We start from the raw sequence: 20,596 nt of genomic DNA, 5'->3' as shown, positions 1-20,596 counted from the left end.
TCGCGAGAGCAGATGTACGGATATGAATTGAAGGCCGTTTCATAAAGAGGAGAATTAAAGTGAACTGAAATGTATTTCAATTAAGAGCACTTTCTTTTTCAAGAGGAAGAAATATATTTGGGAATTTCTCCTAACCTTGATGAATTGAAGATGAACTGATAATCTTATTACATAGAGCCGCAAATTATGTGATTGTGAAATGATTAAATTTCTTGATCAATGAATAATTATACAATAAGTTTCGTTTTGTTCATTATTCCTTCCTGAATAATTGTTCATAATCATGTCAGGGCTGCCCCGTACGATAAAGTTACCAAGTCGACCCCCTAAATTCATTTTCGCGGCAGTCATCGTCTATCAAAATGGCCTAACTCTCCCAATATTGTATACTTTTTAAGCAAAAATGTCTCCCTTATTGAATGTCCTTTAATATATTCCGGATACGTGTGAGGGGTTGGTGGTCTTCTAGCGAGGTAAAGTGAGGTACTCTAATCAATATATAACTCGCGAATATGTGACGTATAACTCTATGGGTGTGTAGAAACAAAAAACAACAATGGGGGAACTAAGGGCGCCATTTTCTGCATGCGTCACATTTCGGTGTAGGATTCGATTTTGAGGGAGTGACATCGTAATATACGATGAGGATTCAGTATGAATTCAAATTGTTGGCAGATATTGAATGCGTCCAATCATCGCCTACGTATAAATCATTTTGCCAATTAGTCATATTATAATATAATCCAATATAAAACTCCAAAGAACATCACTATTCGCTGCAAACATGATTTCAATTCAGAATGTATACTTTAAGAAAACAGCAGATCGGATATTTTTCAATATTTCATAAAAGGGGATGAAATTCGCTTTCTGCCCCATTCGCAATTCATTACACTCAAGATATGGTATGATACTTCGACATATAACTGACTCCTTGAATTATTCAATTTTGGGGATGTTGGCTTTGGATCAATTCTTTGAAAACCACAACGTCTGTTGGTCTGACAGTGGTTTATTATCAGCTATTGTTTTATGAGATCAATATTAAAGCATTTTCACAGTGAATTATTTCGCGCCCCAATCAGGTTTCAACGGTCTGCCTTGAGAGAATAATGCTACCACCGATTTGATTTACCGCGAATTTTGTTTTTTCTGCAAAGAATTGTGACGGATAATTCACTTTGCGATTGAATAATAATAATGACAGTAATGACCACAAGAATATCATTTTCTGCTAAAGCTTGAAAAATATTCAACCCTATGTTTAATCATGAGACATTTCAAGGATAATAATTATGCATCACGCTAAATGCAGCATTATCTGTTTCAATACATTAATGACATATAGTCTTGATACAATCTCCTCTGTCTATGCTCAGTAAATTCATTATCCTGATCACTACTGAGCTATCTATTCTTCTTTAACAAAAATATATCGTTTCAATAGCTGAAAGTCGGATTTTTTCTTAAATATATATAGGACCCTATACATCATTCCATTTGTCCCAATAATCATAATCATACGACCCCATCGATGTACCACCGCTATCACCATGATCACTGCTATCTTAAGTTTGCAACTATCTCACTTACGATATGTTATGGGCCAACGGTATCAAATAAGCGGCTAACACCCTTCCTAAAATCAGAAATTAGTTTAAAAATCACTTTTATATCGCGCTAACAAGAGGACATCGTATAGACAATGGGGTAATGTTCGAAAATTAGTCAATGCACTTTAGGTTTATATCGTGTAACATTGAATATAATCGTGGCGTGCCTGGGGATTAGCGACTAAATCTAGACATCACTTCAATCTGGATATATTTAACCTTGTCAGAAATTAGATGAAATAGAGCCATGGGACCTTTATCAAAAACTAAGGATTTTATTATTAGTATTAATTTAGACAAAAACGCACCTATATGCGTTTAGAAAGCACCAATGAAAATAAATTATGATAGTAGGCCTTAGGGGCACACAGTTTGCGTTTATTAGAGGGACCTTCAAAATCCAATAAACAATACTTTTCGGACATTAGAATAGTAATGAAAGGTTGTAAATATGATTTATTTATTAATATCCGTTTTATGTCGCGTGTAGTTTTGCTTCGTTAGGTAAGGCTGTAACCGTGGTAATTAAATCATATATTCCGCTTTGGGATGATACTCAGTAACGTGTAATGAATTATACCCTCGTACTATGAAATAACATCAGTACATCGTTGTCACTGTGGGAATTTTTGAATGAACGTTTATCTATTTAGTCAACTTTGATTATTCTGTTGGAAAATCTGGTGATGGTGAAATGTGTGGATATGATTATGGGGTTTCGAAATTAATTATTGCACAAAATTCCTAAATTTACTTATTGATATTTTGTCCACATTGTAAGAAAGTACAGTTAAATAAAGAAGCATATTAGTTGAAAAAAGTAGTAGAATATTTCAAAGAAAAACAATTTAAATTTGAAACACTCTGAAAAATCACTTTGCCTCGTCACATCATTTTATTTGGTTTTTACTGAAAGACTCGATCGCCATGATGTCATTACCTCGAAATTTCTAACAGTTAACTGAAAGTAAAATCCATGCACCTGTCTTCTGATTTAATTATCTCCAATTACGTATTTTTTTTAGATTTCAAATTTGCTTTTGTCAATCGGACTAAATCGGGAGATATTAAGGGAAAGTATCCCTTAAAACGTGCGAAAGAGACTTCTTGGTACTTTAGAACCTCCTTTCTCTGTTAGTATCTTCATTTATCATACAATCGCTACAGTTAACATGCAAACAAAACAAACGTCGTCTAACTATTGTTAGACATCAATTGAACTTCTTTAAAACCCCAACACGACGGACTAAACACACCGAGCGTTTCGTCAGTAATGTTACAGTCAGACAACCGAAACCGATTCCAGACCGATCAAAACGATAGCACTATTTTCGATGACATACTATCGATCGATTTTTTAATCGGTTTCGTAAATGTGACTTGGGCATTAGGGTCCTTTACGGAAAGACAATCCTTATCACAAACATTCTCCTCTTACCTTTAGAAACAGAAAACGAGAAAGGAGAGGGATAAAGGATGAGGACATTGAAAGTTTGATGGAAAGAATTGCTCTTGAATAAACACTCGAGCTCAAACGTGCAATTAATACGGAATAGTCCCGCACCTTTAAATGGTTTGAATTGCTCAGAAAGAATTTCAAGATTGATGTTTACTGTACACTATACCGATCCTCAAACGACGAGTGGGGAGGCAATTGAAATAAAAATGCGAGCCATTTTGCTTGACAGTAACCTATAGATTCCTCTTCATCGCCTATGGTCAAAACGATGCTTGGGTTCAATAATTATTTATTATTAATATTTTAGCAGTATAATGCTACCTTCCATTATAAAAAAATTGTTTAATTGGTAATTCGATGTTCGCCAATATGTCTTCGGAAGAAGTTTGCAGAATTAAATCGTGTCAGGAATTTGCATGCATACTACAGAGCTAACGATCTTCGGGGTTTATTAAAAATCATTTTCAATATGAAATTCCCCTTTCTATAAACACGGTCAAAACGTATAATAATATTACTACTAATGAAAAACATTTTTGTATAGCGCAAAATACATAGGCAAAATCGCAACATATAACATGAAATTCAAATTTGAATCGATTGTTTGGTATCAACATGCCCCTCCCCCTTGTCAGTCACAAGAAAATTTTTAAAAAATGATAAAAAAATAATCCTCAGAAATATATTATTCAGACATTTTGATATGCACAGTTTTCTTGTTCTTGGGTTTGTAAAATGTGTATCTTATGGGGCGGATGAACCAAGTTTACCTCGTATATTCAGTTGGGATGTTTGGTCGGTCTACCGTATAGGCCTATTTATTTTCATCCGAATATCTCAGTATTAATGCAAATGAAAGCTTTTTCCCATGAGAGCTTCGCAACACCACAAAGCCTTTCGGTATGATTTTAATGTTCATCCTTCTTACTTCAAATTCAAGTAGCCAGAGTAGCCCTTTTCAACTCTGAATGGTTAAAAGCATGATACATCACCCTCCGGTATGGTGGCCTCAAAACGTCAGAGATTATAGCGTACTTACATCATTTTCTTAGCAAATGATGAAAGGTTCAGAAACTTGTTGAACACGTCGAATGACTTTAAATGAATTCAAAACATGACCATAAGAGTTATGTTTGCTCTTTCTAATGTGAAATTGTATTGAACAATTTCAGTTGAAAGAGAGGGAGAATGTCGTCGACATGTACCTTTTTGTACGCATTGTCATGATTGTGGCTGCAGTAGTACATATGTTATGATCGAGATGAAAGGTGACAGATATTTACGAAATAGAGGTTTGAATTTCAAATTCATTTTGGATAGGTTTAATGAGTTTCAGTTGTGGAGAATTTTACGGATCATGTTCCAAAGTCTGAATTAGTCATTAGGTATACTCGATAAACTTACGGGGAAGATGTAGATTTAGAAACGAGAGATAGTAAAGAACTTTATAAGAAATTACAATCTGTCAAGTCATCTTACCTCCAATCAACGTCTTCCTATTTAGGAATATCATGATTAAGGTTTTGTTTCATTTTATGTTAAGTTTATTTCCTTTGGGCTTTACGCACAAAAAAAATCACATTTCGAGATAAGTGCTGAATTCTACATCCACAATTTATACTATCAAAATATTAAACACAACCAGACAAGTAACTACTTAAAGTCTTTTTTTTTTAAATTTATACTATGAATTCTACACGAGTTTGAGCTAAATACTTGACGTTTTAGCTTTATTTTAGAAGTTAGCTGACAAGTTTAACAACACCCTCCTGAAATAATTTTGCTAAGACTGTTTTATTAAAAAGCTGTGATATTTTGTATACCCGGTATTTTTGTTGAATGTTTAAAAGACGAGTATTATCTTCAAAGTCATTGATATTATAATTACACCAGTGAAAAATAAATTCTGAATAAAATGATTTGTCTTCATATCTAAATATAATATTACATTATATTCATTACATTACATTACATTCGATGTGTACAAAATCTAGTACTAGAAACCTAACAATAAAAAGAAAAGAAAAAAAAAACACCTGTCATCGCCTAACAAAGCAAATAATCTCTTTCTTCATTCATAAAGCAGACAGTCCAAATATTTAAAAACATGCAGTCCAATTTGTTACAACACATAGAACACGATTCGAATTAAGGCTGGTCGCATCTGCAGATGTACAAATCGATATATAAACAAATAGCCTTTCCAATTTCTTGCATTCAGCAATACCTGTGGTACAAGAATCGAACAATACAAATGTTCCATCGAGTACAAGACTCGAGTTCTTAAAGAAAAAAGCTTTAAGTCACAAAGGGAATTTTGATGTAAGACAGAAGTGAGAGAAGTAAATATACAATAGGTGATCCGATGATGCATGTATGAAAACGATTTTTTCACGTCTTTGTTCCTTCCTTCATGTAAAGACACTTCCAGAATTTGGAGATGCACAAAGAAAAAAATCGATCAGTTTCTAAACTAGTTTGTGTCGCGTTTGCTTTTTAACTGCTTAAATTTCAGACACATGGTCAAATCGTGGTTTTACTTTCAATTTACAGTCAAAATGAATTGTTAGAGGTATTTTATTACAAAAAATCTATTGTTTTGGAGTCAATTTATTCGATGTTGTTCGTAATTCACATAATTCTTTACTCGCCCATTTTGCCGACTCTCTCAAACTCATGGGTGACGTTTTCTTGCAAGCAAGTGCCAAAGATTTTTTGTAAATAGATTCAAGTTGATTTTGTAAATTTTTAGAAATGAATATGATAAATAAGCTCATAATCATATTCTGAAATCATAAGAGGTATAACAATTTTTAGGGGACCTTTTTACTTATTAAAGAGCTTATAAACAGTTCAAACTGCAGATTGAAGAAATTAACACGCGATATTCAACAAAGGGCTTGGAGATTTACAATTTTGAGGGCTGAGTTTCGGGTGAGCAAAGGTAATGAAAAAAAAAATTGATGAGGTTTTAAATTGATTTTTAAAATTATTTTTATGTGTGAAAAAAGATCAATAGACCAAATATTTTAGAAAATTGATAGGAAACATGGTTTTTACCAAAATACTACTTATGCTACTCAATACTGTGATTTTTACATCACTAATGATTGTGTTTTCTTTGGTCATTCTCGCGTTACAGGTCCAGCGTCTTCTTCGTAAGCTCCGTCGTGACAGCGAGGATCGTAACTCAGAAGGGGGCAGTGGTAGTAGCTACGACAGTGGACATGGTGGAGACCGAGAAATTGAGCGGGAAAATGGATATAGAGGAAATTTATCTTCAGCTGATGGGAGCTCCAGGCGGTCAGCGTCTTACCCGCGTATCGCAGCTCTGGCAGCACAGAATATCAGCAATAGCCAAAGTAAGTTTATCAAAACAGCACGGATTTTTGTTCAAAACTACAATACAAGTCAGATTCTGAACATGGACTTATAAAAAGTATTTAAGACTGTTTCCAAGGATTTTTGCTTTTGAAAATATTTTGATTTTGAAAGCCAGTTACTGGATGGTCGCGTTGCTCTTCTAGATTTCATATAATCATACTCATAGAGAACAGAATGATGTTATTTGATATTATAATTGTTAATGAATATTCTTTTCTTCTTGTAGCTCCTTCTGGAAGCCACCGTCATAGCTACATGGCTAGCCCTCACTGCACACCAGAATGTAGGACACTTGGTCACTCCGATGAATGTTGGATGCCAAGCCCATCATCTATCACCAAGCCAAAGACTGTCCAATTCTCAAAGCATGATGATAACCGATCATCAGGCGGTAGCTACCGCAGCTATCAATCTAACACAGACCGCCCTCCTGCAACAAGCCCCAAGCCACCCAACCCTGCCATTGCCTTCGGGAATGTCTCGAAGGTTACTCCGAACCATAAACCAATCCCCAAAGGCTCGACCAACCCTGGACTGGGGCAGCAACCGCCTACAACGAGAGATCACAACAATTACTATGGCAACATCCCTGCGGTCATCGTAGACGATGAACGTAACGGGAACGCACTGCCCTTAACTCCGATTAGAGAGCATCCATCTGAGAGAAGAAGTTCGCAAGACGCTCCTAGCCTCGTCGTAACCAAACCTTCTCCGGATAAATACAGAAATAATAATGACGCTCTAAACGGTGACGTCAGATACCGCAATGACCTTAATAGGGGACATATAAACGGGGTAAACCCTTTGCATAGAAACAGTATGAACGGTAGCATACCGAACGGTGGTACCCCAAATGGCGTCCTACCAAATGGCATGCAGAATGGTAGGAGTAATAGCAGGAACTCTAGTGGTGATAGTCATAACTCCAGCTCGGATAGTGTTGGAACGTACTCGAGTTCGTCGGCTGCGAGCAACGAAATGACACCAGTTCGTTACTCGCCTGACGAGGTCGAGGCCGTCCTCGAAAAATGTGGAGGAGATCGATCAGGAGGGGTATCAGCAGACGGCGAGAGGATGTACACAGATTGGGTATAACACGTGATCTGGGCCCAAAGCCCATCGTCATCACCTGACTCTTACATCACGTGATCATGAACACGTGACGATATCATCCCTCCACGTTATGTGACGTTTCCCCACGATTATGTGCAAATATTACTTATTTTCATGCCAACGAGATTTGTAAATATCTATTATTTATGAAGTAAATATTGTAAAGAATAATTTATGATGTTTGATGGTGAATTTGTTGTTATTATGCAAGGGTTTTTGACCGCATTCGTGCCTTTGCTCTGAGTCTAAAATTTTCGTTTTAGATTTTATTTAGAATTCAAACAGGAAAAAAAAAGGTTACTTAGCAGAGCAAACATTAAAATTACATACATGGTATATTTACCTCACATTTACATTCTTGAAAATAGACCATAAAATATAAAGCCCTTTCCTGAAATATATAAGCTATCTTCTTCTTCGTGAATGTAAGATGCTAACCATGCTAACTGCTACCTGGTTTGGGTAAAATTATAGATTACAATATCAGTTACACCTTTGGAAATTCTCATATTATAAATTATTATCTCTAGCTTAAATTTATATACCTATTCTATTTCTAATTATGCTTTTGACAAGAACTGTTTATTTCAGTTCGACTGCAAGAAGCATGTATATTGAATTGTGTTCTATGCGTAGTTGTGACATAGTCGCACCGCCCTGTGTGTGTTACGTATATAGAAGTACTAATGTAGTCAGATTGTAACTGTGCTGTAAATATAAATAGAAACTCTTCATGTATTATTAGATAATCAAATTATCTATCTTATTGGATACTCAATGAGTGATTTATAAATGAATCGTGTTTAGAGCAATAACATTAGAAATACAATATGAGCTGAAATCAATCAATATTAAAGAAAATCGGTAGCACAGAAGTAACATTTTAAGGTTATTTTGATATCTAACTACCTTTCATTTTTTGAAAAATATGATACAATATTATTGAAAACATAGCCATTCTAGATTTATTAATTTATTTGCTTATTTAAGTGTTAGAAATTGTGAAATCGACTTCCCCTCCAACGTGATTGTGATATGACTATTTTATTGTCTAAAAACGAGCGCACGGTAAACCCTATTGCATTGGGACTATAAACATAAATCTCAGAAGTATTTCAAGCAAGTCTCTTGACACTAACAATGGAATGAGATCTTACTTTAACCAAAGAAGCAAATTCATTTTAATAACTTAATATGTTACCCGAAAACCAGTCGTCAGAATGACGGACGGTTCCTGTTAGAAATTATTATCATTCTTTATGATTTTGTTTACTACATAGAATTTTTAGCAATATTACGTTGTATTCACCTAATTGTATTCCTCTTTTAGATTTGTCTTCTTACTGCTACCGTAGTCATATTTCTTGTGACCATTTAGAATAAATTTTATATGGTGACATCTATCTTCCTATTTTACTGCGTAGTTTGACAATCAATCATTGCACTTATCTAACACTCTCTCAGAATTGTGTAAACCAACATTTGATTCAAATATGAACCTATCATTGTTGGTTAAAACAAAATGCATGCAATATGGATTGAGATTTTTTAACCAACAGTTGGTCAGTTCTTTTTTTAACCAATTTGGGGTTGGTTAAAAATCTGAGAGTCTAATATTTTTCTTTCTTTGTTGTAGAATTGTTTCCTTGGTGACTGGGAAGCCAATTCAAAATGAATTGCACCTGACAATCTTAAAAATGGTCACAATTATCAAATGATTAGAAAACGAGTCAAAGGACGAATAATGATTAAAATGCACGTCCGACAACATTTGAATTTATATTTACATATTCTCAGACAGCACACGATTTATTGTGCATCATTGATATCCTTTCCAAAAGAAAGAAAGAAAAAAAAAACTTTGTATCTCATTAAGTTCGAATGCATTTACTGAGTAAAATCTTATACTTCATCGTCTCTATCTATTGTCGGAGTTAATTCATTTTTAGTTCATCTTCAATATTATTTTACCAATTCTTGTGTGCTTGAACCTCTAAAATGGAGAAAAAATCTGGTGAAGCAGTGGCCATCCGTAGTCGTAGATGGGGGTAAATCTGTTACACACTTTGGTTAGAGTGAGTATAGGCCCCTTCATGTTCGAATTTGAAAAGTCTCAAATCTGGACAATATTTTAGTTGTGCATTTTTATCTTTTCTCCTCGGAGCTTTGTTTTGCTATTCATTTGAATTGTTGACCAATGTTATCTTTTGTAGCATAGTTGTATTATTTTCATTAGTTTCATTCTTTGTACCTAATGTTTTTCGTATCAATATTTGTATTTCTTATTCATATTTAGCTAGGATTGGTAAACTAACCATTACTGCAATACATGCTGTTATTACCATGAAACTAGTTCACTAATTTATTTTGCTATGGCTGTTCTACAAACCAAACTATACTTTGTTTTATTCCATGGTTTTGAATGCAAAGAAAATTTAAGTTTTGCCATTAAAGACGATTTCAGACGCTATCACCAACGGGTGGTGATCAGTAACATGTCATTATCGAGACGTCTTACCCATAGCGGGAACTTTATCACGTATGGCAGTAGATCGTCAGTGGCAATCAGTCACAACCTACTCGTCATAAAGGAGCATTCAGATATGCAATGTATTGCCAAAGGTGATTGATAACATAACCCATCGCCGTTGATGATGGTGTCTGAAACTGCTTTTGATGTCAATACTTAAATACAGGGAATGGGGTTAATGCTAATAATATGACCTAAGCGAAGTCATCATCTTGTACAAACCATTTCAATAATGAATTCGCAGCTTGGTATAGATGCGTATTTTAATCAAAGTCGAAAACAATTCAATAGATACATAATTTTATTCTTTGTTTGCTCGACCTAAGTGCCTTTTGATACTGGTGATTTTTCTCCTTTCGAACAATGATATTTACACCAGTATTATATCCCATATCTTTTAGAAAGACTGAGTTATTAAGTATTATTTTGTGATCATGCTTGCCGTAGAGTTATTGTAAGTGAGCTGAATTGTGCTAGGTGATTAGTTGTGATTTGCATTGAATAGTTGTATATAATAATATTGTTGAGTATGTTAAAACAAGCTACGCCTATATTTATACGAATCAAAACATCAGAGACGTTGATTTTTTTTGCACTACTAGAAAGTTGGACGTTGTCATTCCTGATCAAATACTTTCAAACAATAGGATTGATCCACATGCTCAATGCGACTTTCATGTTTGAATGAATTTTCGATAATTTGAATCAAGAATCTCTCTCGGGAAATGTTTTGTTCAAGAGAGATCAAATCGATTTATACCCTTTGCTTGATGTTTGTGATAATTGCAGCTATACATGTATTTAATTTCATATTTTGTCATAATTCGTATTTGTATATTATGTACATTGTAATAAAATTATACCGTGAAAATGTCAATCAGGATGATTTTGACTCATTTGTATTATAGTTATTGGTTTAAAAAAAATACCCTCACTTACTGGCCCTTCCCCTCTCCTTGTTGTCTACCCCCAGTTTTCTTTTATCTGATGCCTTTCTACTCCACGAATTTCTTCATATTTATCTGTTTTACAACTGGGTAGTTTAAACAAAACAGTTTATACAAACAGTAAAAAGGCAATACACTTTAACATGCGAAAAATAATATTCCAAAAGGTTCGTAAAAACAACAAAAAGATGCCAGACATCTAATCGTTATAAAAGCTTAAACATTTTAAAACAAATACAAAAATTAGAAATGACAAAATTAACAACTTCCAAGGAAACAGTTACAAAAGTTTGTAAGAAAAAGGCAAAGACACGCTCATCCCGTGCTGGTCTTCATTTCCCAGTGAGACGTGTTCACCGATTTCTTCGCAATGGATTGTGGAGATCATGAAAGAGAAAAGCAAAAAGGCGTTATAAAAAAGGAGAATGAAAAAGGAGGGGATAAGAAGAAGACGAAGAAGAAGAAGATAACAATGATGATGTCGGTAATATAGAAAGACCCCCACAACCGCACCCACTACCGTTACCACTACCACCCATTGGCGGCGGAAGCAAACAAAAAATTAGGGGGAGTCCACCTAAAATTTTGGGTTGGACACAGGTAAAAAATTGACTAGCAAAAAAAAAAAAAAAAAGGTTATCAACCAAAATTTTAGGGGGGCAGGACCCCCGTTCCCCCGCTTCCGCCGCCTATGCTACCACGACTACTACTACTACTAGTGGTGGTAACAAAAACACATTTTAAGAATTTGGACTAAAGAAAGACAGTTTAAAAGCAGAAATGTGGCTGCATTATGTATTACAATGACTCAAAATCAGAATTTTAACCAATAGTAAATCATACGTTTTTTAAACAGTTTTATAAACATGGAACTGATTTTGAAACTAAAAAGGGCAACTGCGAAAAATGCACTTTCCAATAATATTGCCTTTCATCACGCATGCACATCAGTGCATGATATTGTATCTCGATACAGTCTCTCTGTCTTCTGTGTCTTATACTCACGCTTGTTAATGATTAAAAGAAACACACAGTAACAAAAACAAAAAGACAAATTAAAAAATGTCAATAAAAATGAGACATAATCATCCAATTAAACGAATTCTGTTTTGCTTTCAGCCTTCATTGGCAAACATGAAAACATTAGCTCAAAAATTTACTACATCCTTATTTTGGGAGAGAAATTAAAGAGGTGATTGTGGTTTGGGGAGGGGCTAGGGTGTGTCATGTATATAGGACAAAAAACAATGCCTGTCATAATTATTATCATTTTGTAAGGGATAACCTGTATTTCCTTTATTTCTCAGAAAAATATTCCACGAAATATCATATCTATATCTAAGTTGCCTGCTCTCACACAGTATACATCCACTTCAAAAATTGTTCAAAGGGACCTGCCCCACCGCACATGCACCAGTTTTATTTAGAAACTGTGTTGAATCGATACCCATTCTACTCCATCTAGGCACTGTCAAGTTTCCTCATAACATCGCTCTGTGACTAATCGGAGCACGCCATCTATGGCTAGCTGTTGTAAAAGCGCGAATTTCTTGGGCATCCTGTGAACGCCAATAGTACTGTTCCCCTTTGAGTAAAATGAGCCTGTATTGGGCTCATAATAATGGTACCTTAAGGGTCGTCCTCGGGTATCTTTTGGGAAAGGATAGAATCCATACATGGTGACTTCATCACAGTGTAGTAGAGCTGCAGTCATCACAGATAAACCAGTCGAAGACACTGGGTTTTTCCATACTCTACAAACAAAATATTGAAAAAAACATATATCTCTATTTTAGTTTTCATAAGTTATATTGAAACAAATCAAACAAAATTACAAACAAAATTTCAAACGAATTTCCATATTTACAAATATGATTGTTATGATCTGAAAAATGGGCTGGGGGAAATAGCAGAATACATGTAAGTCAAATAAAAAATTCTGAGATTTTAAACATGATTCGAATTCAACATAACATGATTGGTAAATCTAGATAATGTAATGAAATTTGAAAAAAAATACAAATGAAACAAACATGACGACATACGTCAACGTAATGTATACATCGTTACAAATCAAGACTTTCAATGAGGTTTTGTGAACACAAATCTAATCTGCTCCTCATTTCTTACCTTGATGCCAGGTACATGAGAGATTTAGGGCTATACGCCCAAGTCGGTTGAAGATATAGGGTATCTCTGAAGGAAACAGCTATTTTACTCAGTTTATCTGGAAACCCCTTTGGATACCATATGATACTCTTATTGGTGATGAAATTAAGTCTATCGATATACATCCAGCCTTCTTTCTGAGTCTTTAGACCCGTTGAGAGTTTGGCAAGCTGAACGAGCTCCATCTTATTCAAGGTAATGAGATCGACTTTGGCTCCCACATCTCTGGTGAATTCACCGTCAACCGGGGCAAGGTTCAATCGGAAGACAAAGTCGTAATCATCGATCTCGTGTCCACACAGACTTGATAGAAGGATACCAGAGTTACCTACTACAGCGCATCGGTGACCCACGGGGGAGGGAAGTACTTCCGTTTGATTCTGGTGTAGGATTGTGGTCAAGTTGACGCCAAACTTATAGTTTTGGGGCTCGATGTCACGTCGAAATATCCTGAAAGTTGTGCTTGTATTCAGGTATTCCATTATCTTGGACCTGTATGGTGGATGAATAAGTTATCAGTTAGTATTGATAGTACTGTACCTTCCTCCCAAAGTGCACGCAGGGGAGGGGGGGGGGGCAGTGTGCATGGTATGGAAGCTTAAAAGTGCCATTCATATGTTCAGATAATCATCTCGTCATGTCTACAATCCTTGAAAAATATGATGAGATGACAAGATCTTGGATCTCGTCATGTCTACATCCTGTGGGTGAGATGATCAGATGACAAGATCTTGGATCTCGTCATGTCTACATCCTGTGGGTGAGATGATCAGATGACAAGATCTTGGATCTCGTCGTGTCTACATCCTGTGGGAGAGATGATCAGATGACAAGATCTTGGATCTCGTCATGTCTACATCCTGTGGGAGAGATGATCAGATGACAAGATCTTGGATCTCGTCATGTCTACATCCTGTGGGAGAGATGATCAGATGACAAGATATTGGATCTCGTCATGTCTACATCCTGTGGGAGAGATGATCAGATGACAAGATATTGGATCTCGTCGTGTCTACATCCTGTGGGAGAGATGATCAGATGACAAGATATTGGATCTCGTTATGTCTACATCCTGTGGGAGAGATGATCAGATGACAAGATCTTGGATCTCGTCATATCTACATCGTTTAGAACAGATGATGAGATGACATGGATCCAAGATCTTGACCTCTGATCATCTCTCTCACAGGATGGAGACATGATGAGATCTGAGATCTCGTCATCAGGTCATTTTTTTTTCTAAGGGATGTATAGACATAACAAGATTATTATCCGAACATCTGGTGGCACTGTTAAGCTTCCATAGGGCAGAGATTCGGTTACCCCTCACCCCAAAAATTCAAATGCTGACCAAAATCTTACTTTATTGCAAATTTTCACAAAAATACATGCAAACCTGTGCACCATTTTTTGTTTGTTTTATATTTCGAAATGCAGAAGAGAAAAGACGCCACAATGTGATAAGTTGATTCGCTACCAATAATACGTGATCTTTGGATGCACTAGACCTGCATGACCTGAATGAAATAATGTTATCTTATCTTAAAGCAGGTGAGGGAAATTAAAGCTAAATACTTTGCACTGAGGTAATCCGACGACTTGAAACAATTACAGATAAAAAAAACACGAAATAACATATGTAACCTGTGAATTGATATACTACAGTATAGTATTCTTTTTATGACTTCACTGATTCTTACGACACGAATATACATTTTAATTGTTTCAAGTTTCAAGTTTCATTTATTTTTCCTCAAGAGATCAAGATAAAAAATAGACAATGTAAAATTGTAAATACAATGAACATTAGATTTAAAGAAAGTGAGGAAGGTAATGACCAAAAAGGAAGAAACCTTGTGTGAGGCCAACCCATAACAAAAATTGTACTTAAAGAAATATTAAAAACATCATATAATCACAAATTCAATGAGAAAAAAACCATAACAAACAAACACCTAACTAAACCTTAACCGAATGAGAATGGGGTGGGGGGGGGGGAGAACCAAAAATAAATCTAAGACTTAGACAATAAAAATGTTTTGTATTTCCTTTTAAAAACAGATACCGAAGGGCTTGATTGAATGTCAGAAGGGATTGAGTTCCAAATAACTGGTCCTTGATAAAATATACTGTTTTTGAAGATGGAAGTACTGCACTGTGGAATATGGATACTTTGGGCATTTCTTGTTGAATAAGTATGTACAGATGTGTCTAATAAAAAATAATTCTTAAGGGAACTAGGCAAGAGATCCTTTTATAGAAAAACATGAAAAGTGCAATATTCATTCCATTCAAATCTTTTATATTCAAAATTTTCAAAGAAGTAAACAATGGTCCAGAATGGGAGAGATAAGAAGAGTGAGTTATAATTCTCATGGCTTTATTCTGCAAAAGAAATATTCTATTAATATGTGTTTGGAAGGTATTACCCCAGGCAATATTGCAATAATTCAAATATGGTAAAATCAAGGTATTATACAATAATATACATTGTACATATGCATTGTCATAGATGGATATGGAATCATTAAAGACTTGACGACTATAGTTTGATATAATCGACGCAATGTCCATATTTTTCCCGACTTGTTACGATATTTATCAGACAATGTCGACTTAATAGTTTTTTGTAGGTCGAAATGGCGACATAATTTTAAAAATTCAAATTAACAAAAAAGTATAACCTCATTGTAACAAAAATTATCTTATCGACTGAATACATTGAGAGAAGGTCGGCGTCAAGCTATTTTGATTGAGCGTTTTAAATGTGACGCCATGTTTAATTATTGAAAAAATACATGCTTAATATGTATGAATTTTATGGATAAGTGAATTATGCATTAAATGCATTTTATTTAATTTTACCTTGCATTTTCTCTGGCGTCCACGGACAATGGTTTCATCAGCTGAGCACGACGTCGAGAAGGAGGAGGAATATCGCTGAGGTTGGCTGGAGTAATACGCGAAAATGATAATGTTATAGGCATAAGGATAATTACTCAAGAAAATCATACATTGCCGATTAAAAAAACATTTGAAGAAAAACATTTTATTTATGAAAACATTTCCAAGAGAGTTTTTAATAAATAAGACAGGTTCTGCATGTTGTAGTGCATTTCAAAAAGCTAATAGGCATAGGCTTAAATTATCCGATTCTCTCCTCTGGCTATGATTTGATTATAACTATTATTTCATGGTTTTACATGCTAGCGTAATGCAGTTGAGTGTAATCATATAGAAAGTACACAGTATGGATTCACAATTATTATGATCATTTGCTGTTTAACGACAACGGTGATAAAACAAGAAAATGCTGTCTCTGAAGGTGATCATTCATTATGATGAATGGATTGATAGTTTTACCTCTGCTTCCACATACAAAAATAATTACCCTCATTTGAATTTGAATATTACAGGTTCCTTAAATTCCCCCAAACAAAAAATATCCTGAAATGGTTCAAATGAGATTCGTTTGATGTCCTTTTCTCTGTAAGGTGAGTTAATGACATATATCTCTCAATGTGTTTCATTATATTTTATGATGCATTCACATTTGAACAAAATCAAATAGACGACCTACTTGAATAATAAAAATAATAAAAAGTTTAGAGCAGGCCCGTACCTGCTTTGACAAAATGTAGTACACCCTAATCATGTAATACCCTGAACATTTCTAGATTCTGGAATTATCATGGAAAACTTTAAAATTATAAAATAAGAACAAAAAAGACCTGATTATTGCGGTTGAAAACAAACCACTCACCTTGATGAGTTGTTGTTTGATACAAGCTCATCAATTCCTCGAACGTTGGTTCATATATAATATATTCAGATCCGTCATGTCTAATTGTGCCATAGAATTTAACAAAATTTAGATACCACAGTACCATAACGAGGGTGATCACGGTTACAACTATGGTCAATCGAGCCCCTTTTGTACGTCTCCATAGATTTTTTATCAACATTATGAGCATGGACGCCGTCGATTCGTACTTTGTAGAGCATTAAACGATTAATGGAACGATTAATGTTCATGAATGATATATGACCTGATCTGGATTGGTGTTTTGGAAATATGACCTTTGCTCGTAGAGTTGTGTTAATAATAATTAATGATTGATTGATTGATTGATTGATTTTATTCGTCAAGAATATCACAGGAGGTTACAATGAAATTGAGGAAATACCTTGACAGGATAGCCCATGAAAGCCGAAAGGCTTATTTCCAATGGGGTCCTATAGTTAGTATAAAACATTAACATATTGTAACAAAAAATATAAACTACGAAAAGTACTGGAATATTGGGGGGAAAAAATAAAATACATACAAACATATCCATCAGTCATATAATTTGCAAACATCTGAAGCAAACAATAATCTTCCTAATATGTAAAACAAGATTATATTTTAACATACCCTAATGTATACATTATCTACAATACTAGAAACCAACTGTACAAAATGTGTTATTTTACTGGTAATGCTGTTCTCGGGCAGTTTCCAGTTTTAGGTGATTTTTTAATGCACTCTTAAATTGACAAAAGAATTTAACGGCTTTTATTTTATCAGGAAGAGCATTCCAAGATTGGATGCCATTAAAATAAAAAGTGTTTCCAATATGTCCTTCACGTTTTGGTAATACGAAATTAAAATTACTATTTCGAGTATCGTACCTATGGATATTTGATACCCGGGTGAAATTATTTGCTATATAATGATCTAATTTATCCGAATAGAATATTTTATGCACGTGGTGTAATACTAATTGTTGTGACCTGTGATCTACATGAAGCAATCCTGCCTTTTCAAGTTCATTATATCCGACATGTGCTCTTGGTTCTAAAACATTTATATATCTCACAATTTTATTTTGAATTATTCTTAGCTTTTTCTTATCCGTAACACCCAGACTACCGTACCAAGCCGCATTAGCATAGTCGAATAAACATTGTATTAACGCAAAGCATAAAATACGTCTAGACTTCATATTCAAACAGGTTTGATATCTATACAAAAATTTCAAGCGTGAATTAGCCTTTTTGGCGATTGAGTCTACCAGACCCGTCCATGATAGGTTACTTGTTAAATTAATTCCCAAATATCTTACTGAATCTTTTTTTTCAATTACCTGATTATTATATGAAACCTTGAAATCGTGTGTATATCTTAACTTTCGTTTAGAACAAAATAAAATGCTTTCCGTTTTCCCAACGTGTAAACTAAGCTTGTTGTCAGACATCCATTCGATGCAATTAGCCAAATCAGCACTAAGTTTTTTATCAATTATCTTGGGATTTGTATCCGAATATAGCAAGACACTATCATCAGCATATAAAATTAATTTAGATTCGTTAATACAAGTACACATATCATTGATGTAAGACATAAAAAGAATGGGGCCTAAAATGCTTCCTTGAGGGACTCCGCATTTAATAGGCAGTGAATCAGAAAGTACCGTCTGCATGGTAACTACCTGATAAGTAATAATAATACTCAATTTTTATATAGCTTAAATCATGGACGGATCCAGCTTTTGCCAATGGGGGGGGGGGGCGAAAAAAAAATGTTCAGCCATATTTTCCCCGATCGGCAGCTCGAAGTTTACTTTTGTTTGTTAATTTGAAGGGGTATAGTCCTAACAGTCAATTCTTAGCTTTATTCGTTTAAAACAACATAAATATACTTAATCTCATAAGCCATATCTAAATACTGCGAGCGCGAAGCGCGAGCTATTTTTTTTTTTAGTCATGTATTTTGTTCTGAAAATTGAATATTCTGGGCAATGTTTGTGATCCTTAACACGATGCGCATAATAAGATAAATATATAACTACTAATACACGTTCTGGCCTGATCGAAAATGGACCTTTTAATAATTGTTTTTCAATTAGCCATGAATACGATAAATATTTTAACAATTAAATTTATTCATATTATCTATTTTTCAAAACAGATCAGCTAAATTGCTGTTTACATCAGTGTCCTGATTAAAAAAATATATAAAGAGAGCGCGAAGCGCTAGTTATAATTTTTTGACATTCCGATCTCATTAAAAGTGGATATTCTAAGCACTTTTTGTAATCATGAACAGGATACTTATACTTCAGAGCTTAAAACTGGACACTCTATTCATGTTTTGTAAATCATGCAAAGGATGGATATCTGGCTACATTGATAATGCGAGCGCGAAGCGCGAGCAGGAAGTTTTTGATATTTTGATCTGAAACTCGATAATTTAAGCATGTTTTAGATAAGAATAAGCTGCGTGTTTCAATAAACATGGACATGGTGGTCCTTGAACCACCACTAAGCTGTTACTTTACAAAAGTCGGCCGGAGAAAACGTTTTTTATTTTGTGTGTAAAGCTCCGGGGAAAAAAACTGTCGAAAAGTGTGAGCTTTGCTTCCGGCCTTCTTTCTGCCTTGTCGAAATCGGGCTACTAGTGTGTCTTTGTCTTACGACCTATACCTGAGAGCATATGTTTCAATGAGCTTAATTACAACATGAAGGCTTTAGATATTCGTTCGACCCAACAAATTCGATTTTTTTTTTCAATTTGATATTGCTGATTGACAAAAGTGTATGAACATAATTGAAAATCTAACGCTGAAATGGTAACTACTGAACTTCTTTTGTCCAAATTGGGAAAATAGATCAATGACTTTGGAACTATTTTTTGACTAGCTGGCGAAAGAATTAGGGCTATTCACTGTTTCAGTTGATAAATTTGATCCCTTGCACAGTTATCTTCATGAATGGCGATTTATTATTAAAATGAGCTGGCTACGATACCCTTTTCTGGTCAGATATGGAATGCCAGATATATATCCTATCCAATGGTAGTAAACACTCGACCCTCCAATTTCACGTTTATTTTTTAATGAATTTTTCAAAAGTGCCACACACGAGTCTATGGGGAATGTTTTACGCGCGTGACACCATATATATCCTCCTATGCAGAGCTACTCGGCCGTTGATGGCGTGCAGAAAAATGTCTCTGAGGTGCGCGCAGGTGCGGTTTGCGTTGTTTGTGTACATGTGAAGCAACAGAATGCGGTGCCACTGCGAGTCGGCAGGGGCGGCGGAGCGAATTTAAAAGTGGAGGGGGGGGGGGGGAGGCCTAAGGGGGAAAAGGGCAAGCTTTTTTTGTGAAAGGGGCACTATCTTAAGAACAAATGACTTATTTACAGTGGCGTAATGAGCCAAAACATTTTAAGTTGGCTGAATATGTTGTATCATGTCATCAGCCCACCTAATGAATGATTTGAATTGTATAAAAAAATATTGTTAAAGTTTCAATTTCAATAACTTTCTTTTGATTTCAATTAGATTTTCTCGGTTTTTCTCGGTTTTGGAAAATAAGAGAAAAAATATCAAATTT

The 20,596-nt window shown here is 34.9% G+C and overlaps 2 protein-coding genes across 2 annotated transcripts in view; one reads left to right on the top strand and one right to left on the bottom strand.

Moving 5' to 3' along the window:
- The window catches only part of LOC129260770 (protocadherin-11 X-linked-like), a 28,973-nt gene extending 17,997 nt beyond the window's left edge, over window positions 1-10,976 (top strand). The window contains exons 4-5 of the mRNA XM_054898738.2: window positions 6,215-6,434; window positions 6,683-10,976. Of these exons, the coding sequence (XP_054754713.2) occupies window positions 6,215-6,434; window positions 6,683-7,551 (1,089 nt within the window). The 3' untranslated portion in view covers window positions 7,552-10,976. The remainder of the gene's footprint in view (window positions 1-6,214; window positions 6,435-6,682) is intronic.
- On the bottom strand, window positions 9,129-17,216 carry LOC129260263 (CMP-N-acetylneuraminate-poly-alpha-2,8-sialyltransferase-like). The gene is made up of 4 exons (XM_064114109.1): window positions 16,979-17,216; window positions 16,081-16,165; window positions 13,177-13,707; window positions 9,129-12,800 (listed from the first exon to the last, which is right to left on the bottom strand). The coding sequence occupies exons 1-4, from the start codon at window positions 17,187-17,189 to the stop codon at window positions 12,518-12,520; spliced, it is 1,110 nt and encodes a 369-aa protein (XP_063970179.1). The 5' UTR covers window positions 17,190-17,216; the 3' UTR covers window positions 9,129-12,517.
- Between the last annotated feature and the right edge of the window lie 3,380 nt (window positions 17,217-20,596).

This window comes from Lytechinus pictus, unplaced genomic scaffold (assembly GCF_037042905.1).
Source record: "Lytechinus pictus isolate F3 Inbred unplaced genomic scaffold, Lp3.0 scaffold_19, whole genome shotgun sequence".
NCBI classification, from domain to species: Eukaryota; Metazoa; Echinodermata; class Echinoidea; order Temnopleuroida; family Toxopneustidae; genus Lytechinus; species Lytechinus pictus.
This window is presented reverse-complemented; position numbering and strand designations above follow the sequence as displayed.

What these genes read in the sequence shown, in the direction of transcription:
- LOC129260263 (XM_064114109.1), bottom strand. Translation starts at nt 17,189, where the DNA reads ATGCTCATAATGTTGATAAAAAATCTATGGAGACGTACAAAAGGGGCT. An exon ending in GACGCCAGAGAAAATGCAAG is followed by an intron (nt 13,708 to 16,080) that starts GTAAAATTAAAT and finishes TCCACCATACAG; the next exon opens with GTCCAAGATAATGGAATACC. An exon ending in CTCATGTACCTGGCATCAAG is followed by an intron (nt 12,801 to 13,176) that starts GTAAGAAATGAG and finishes TTTTGTTTGTAG; the next exon opens with AGTATGGAAAAACCCAGTGT.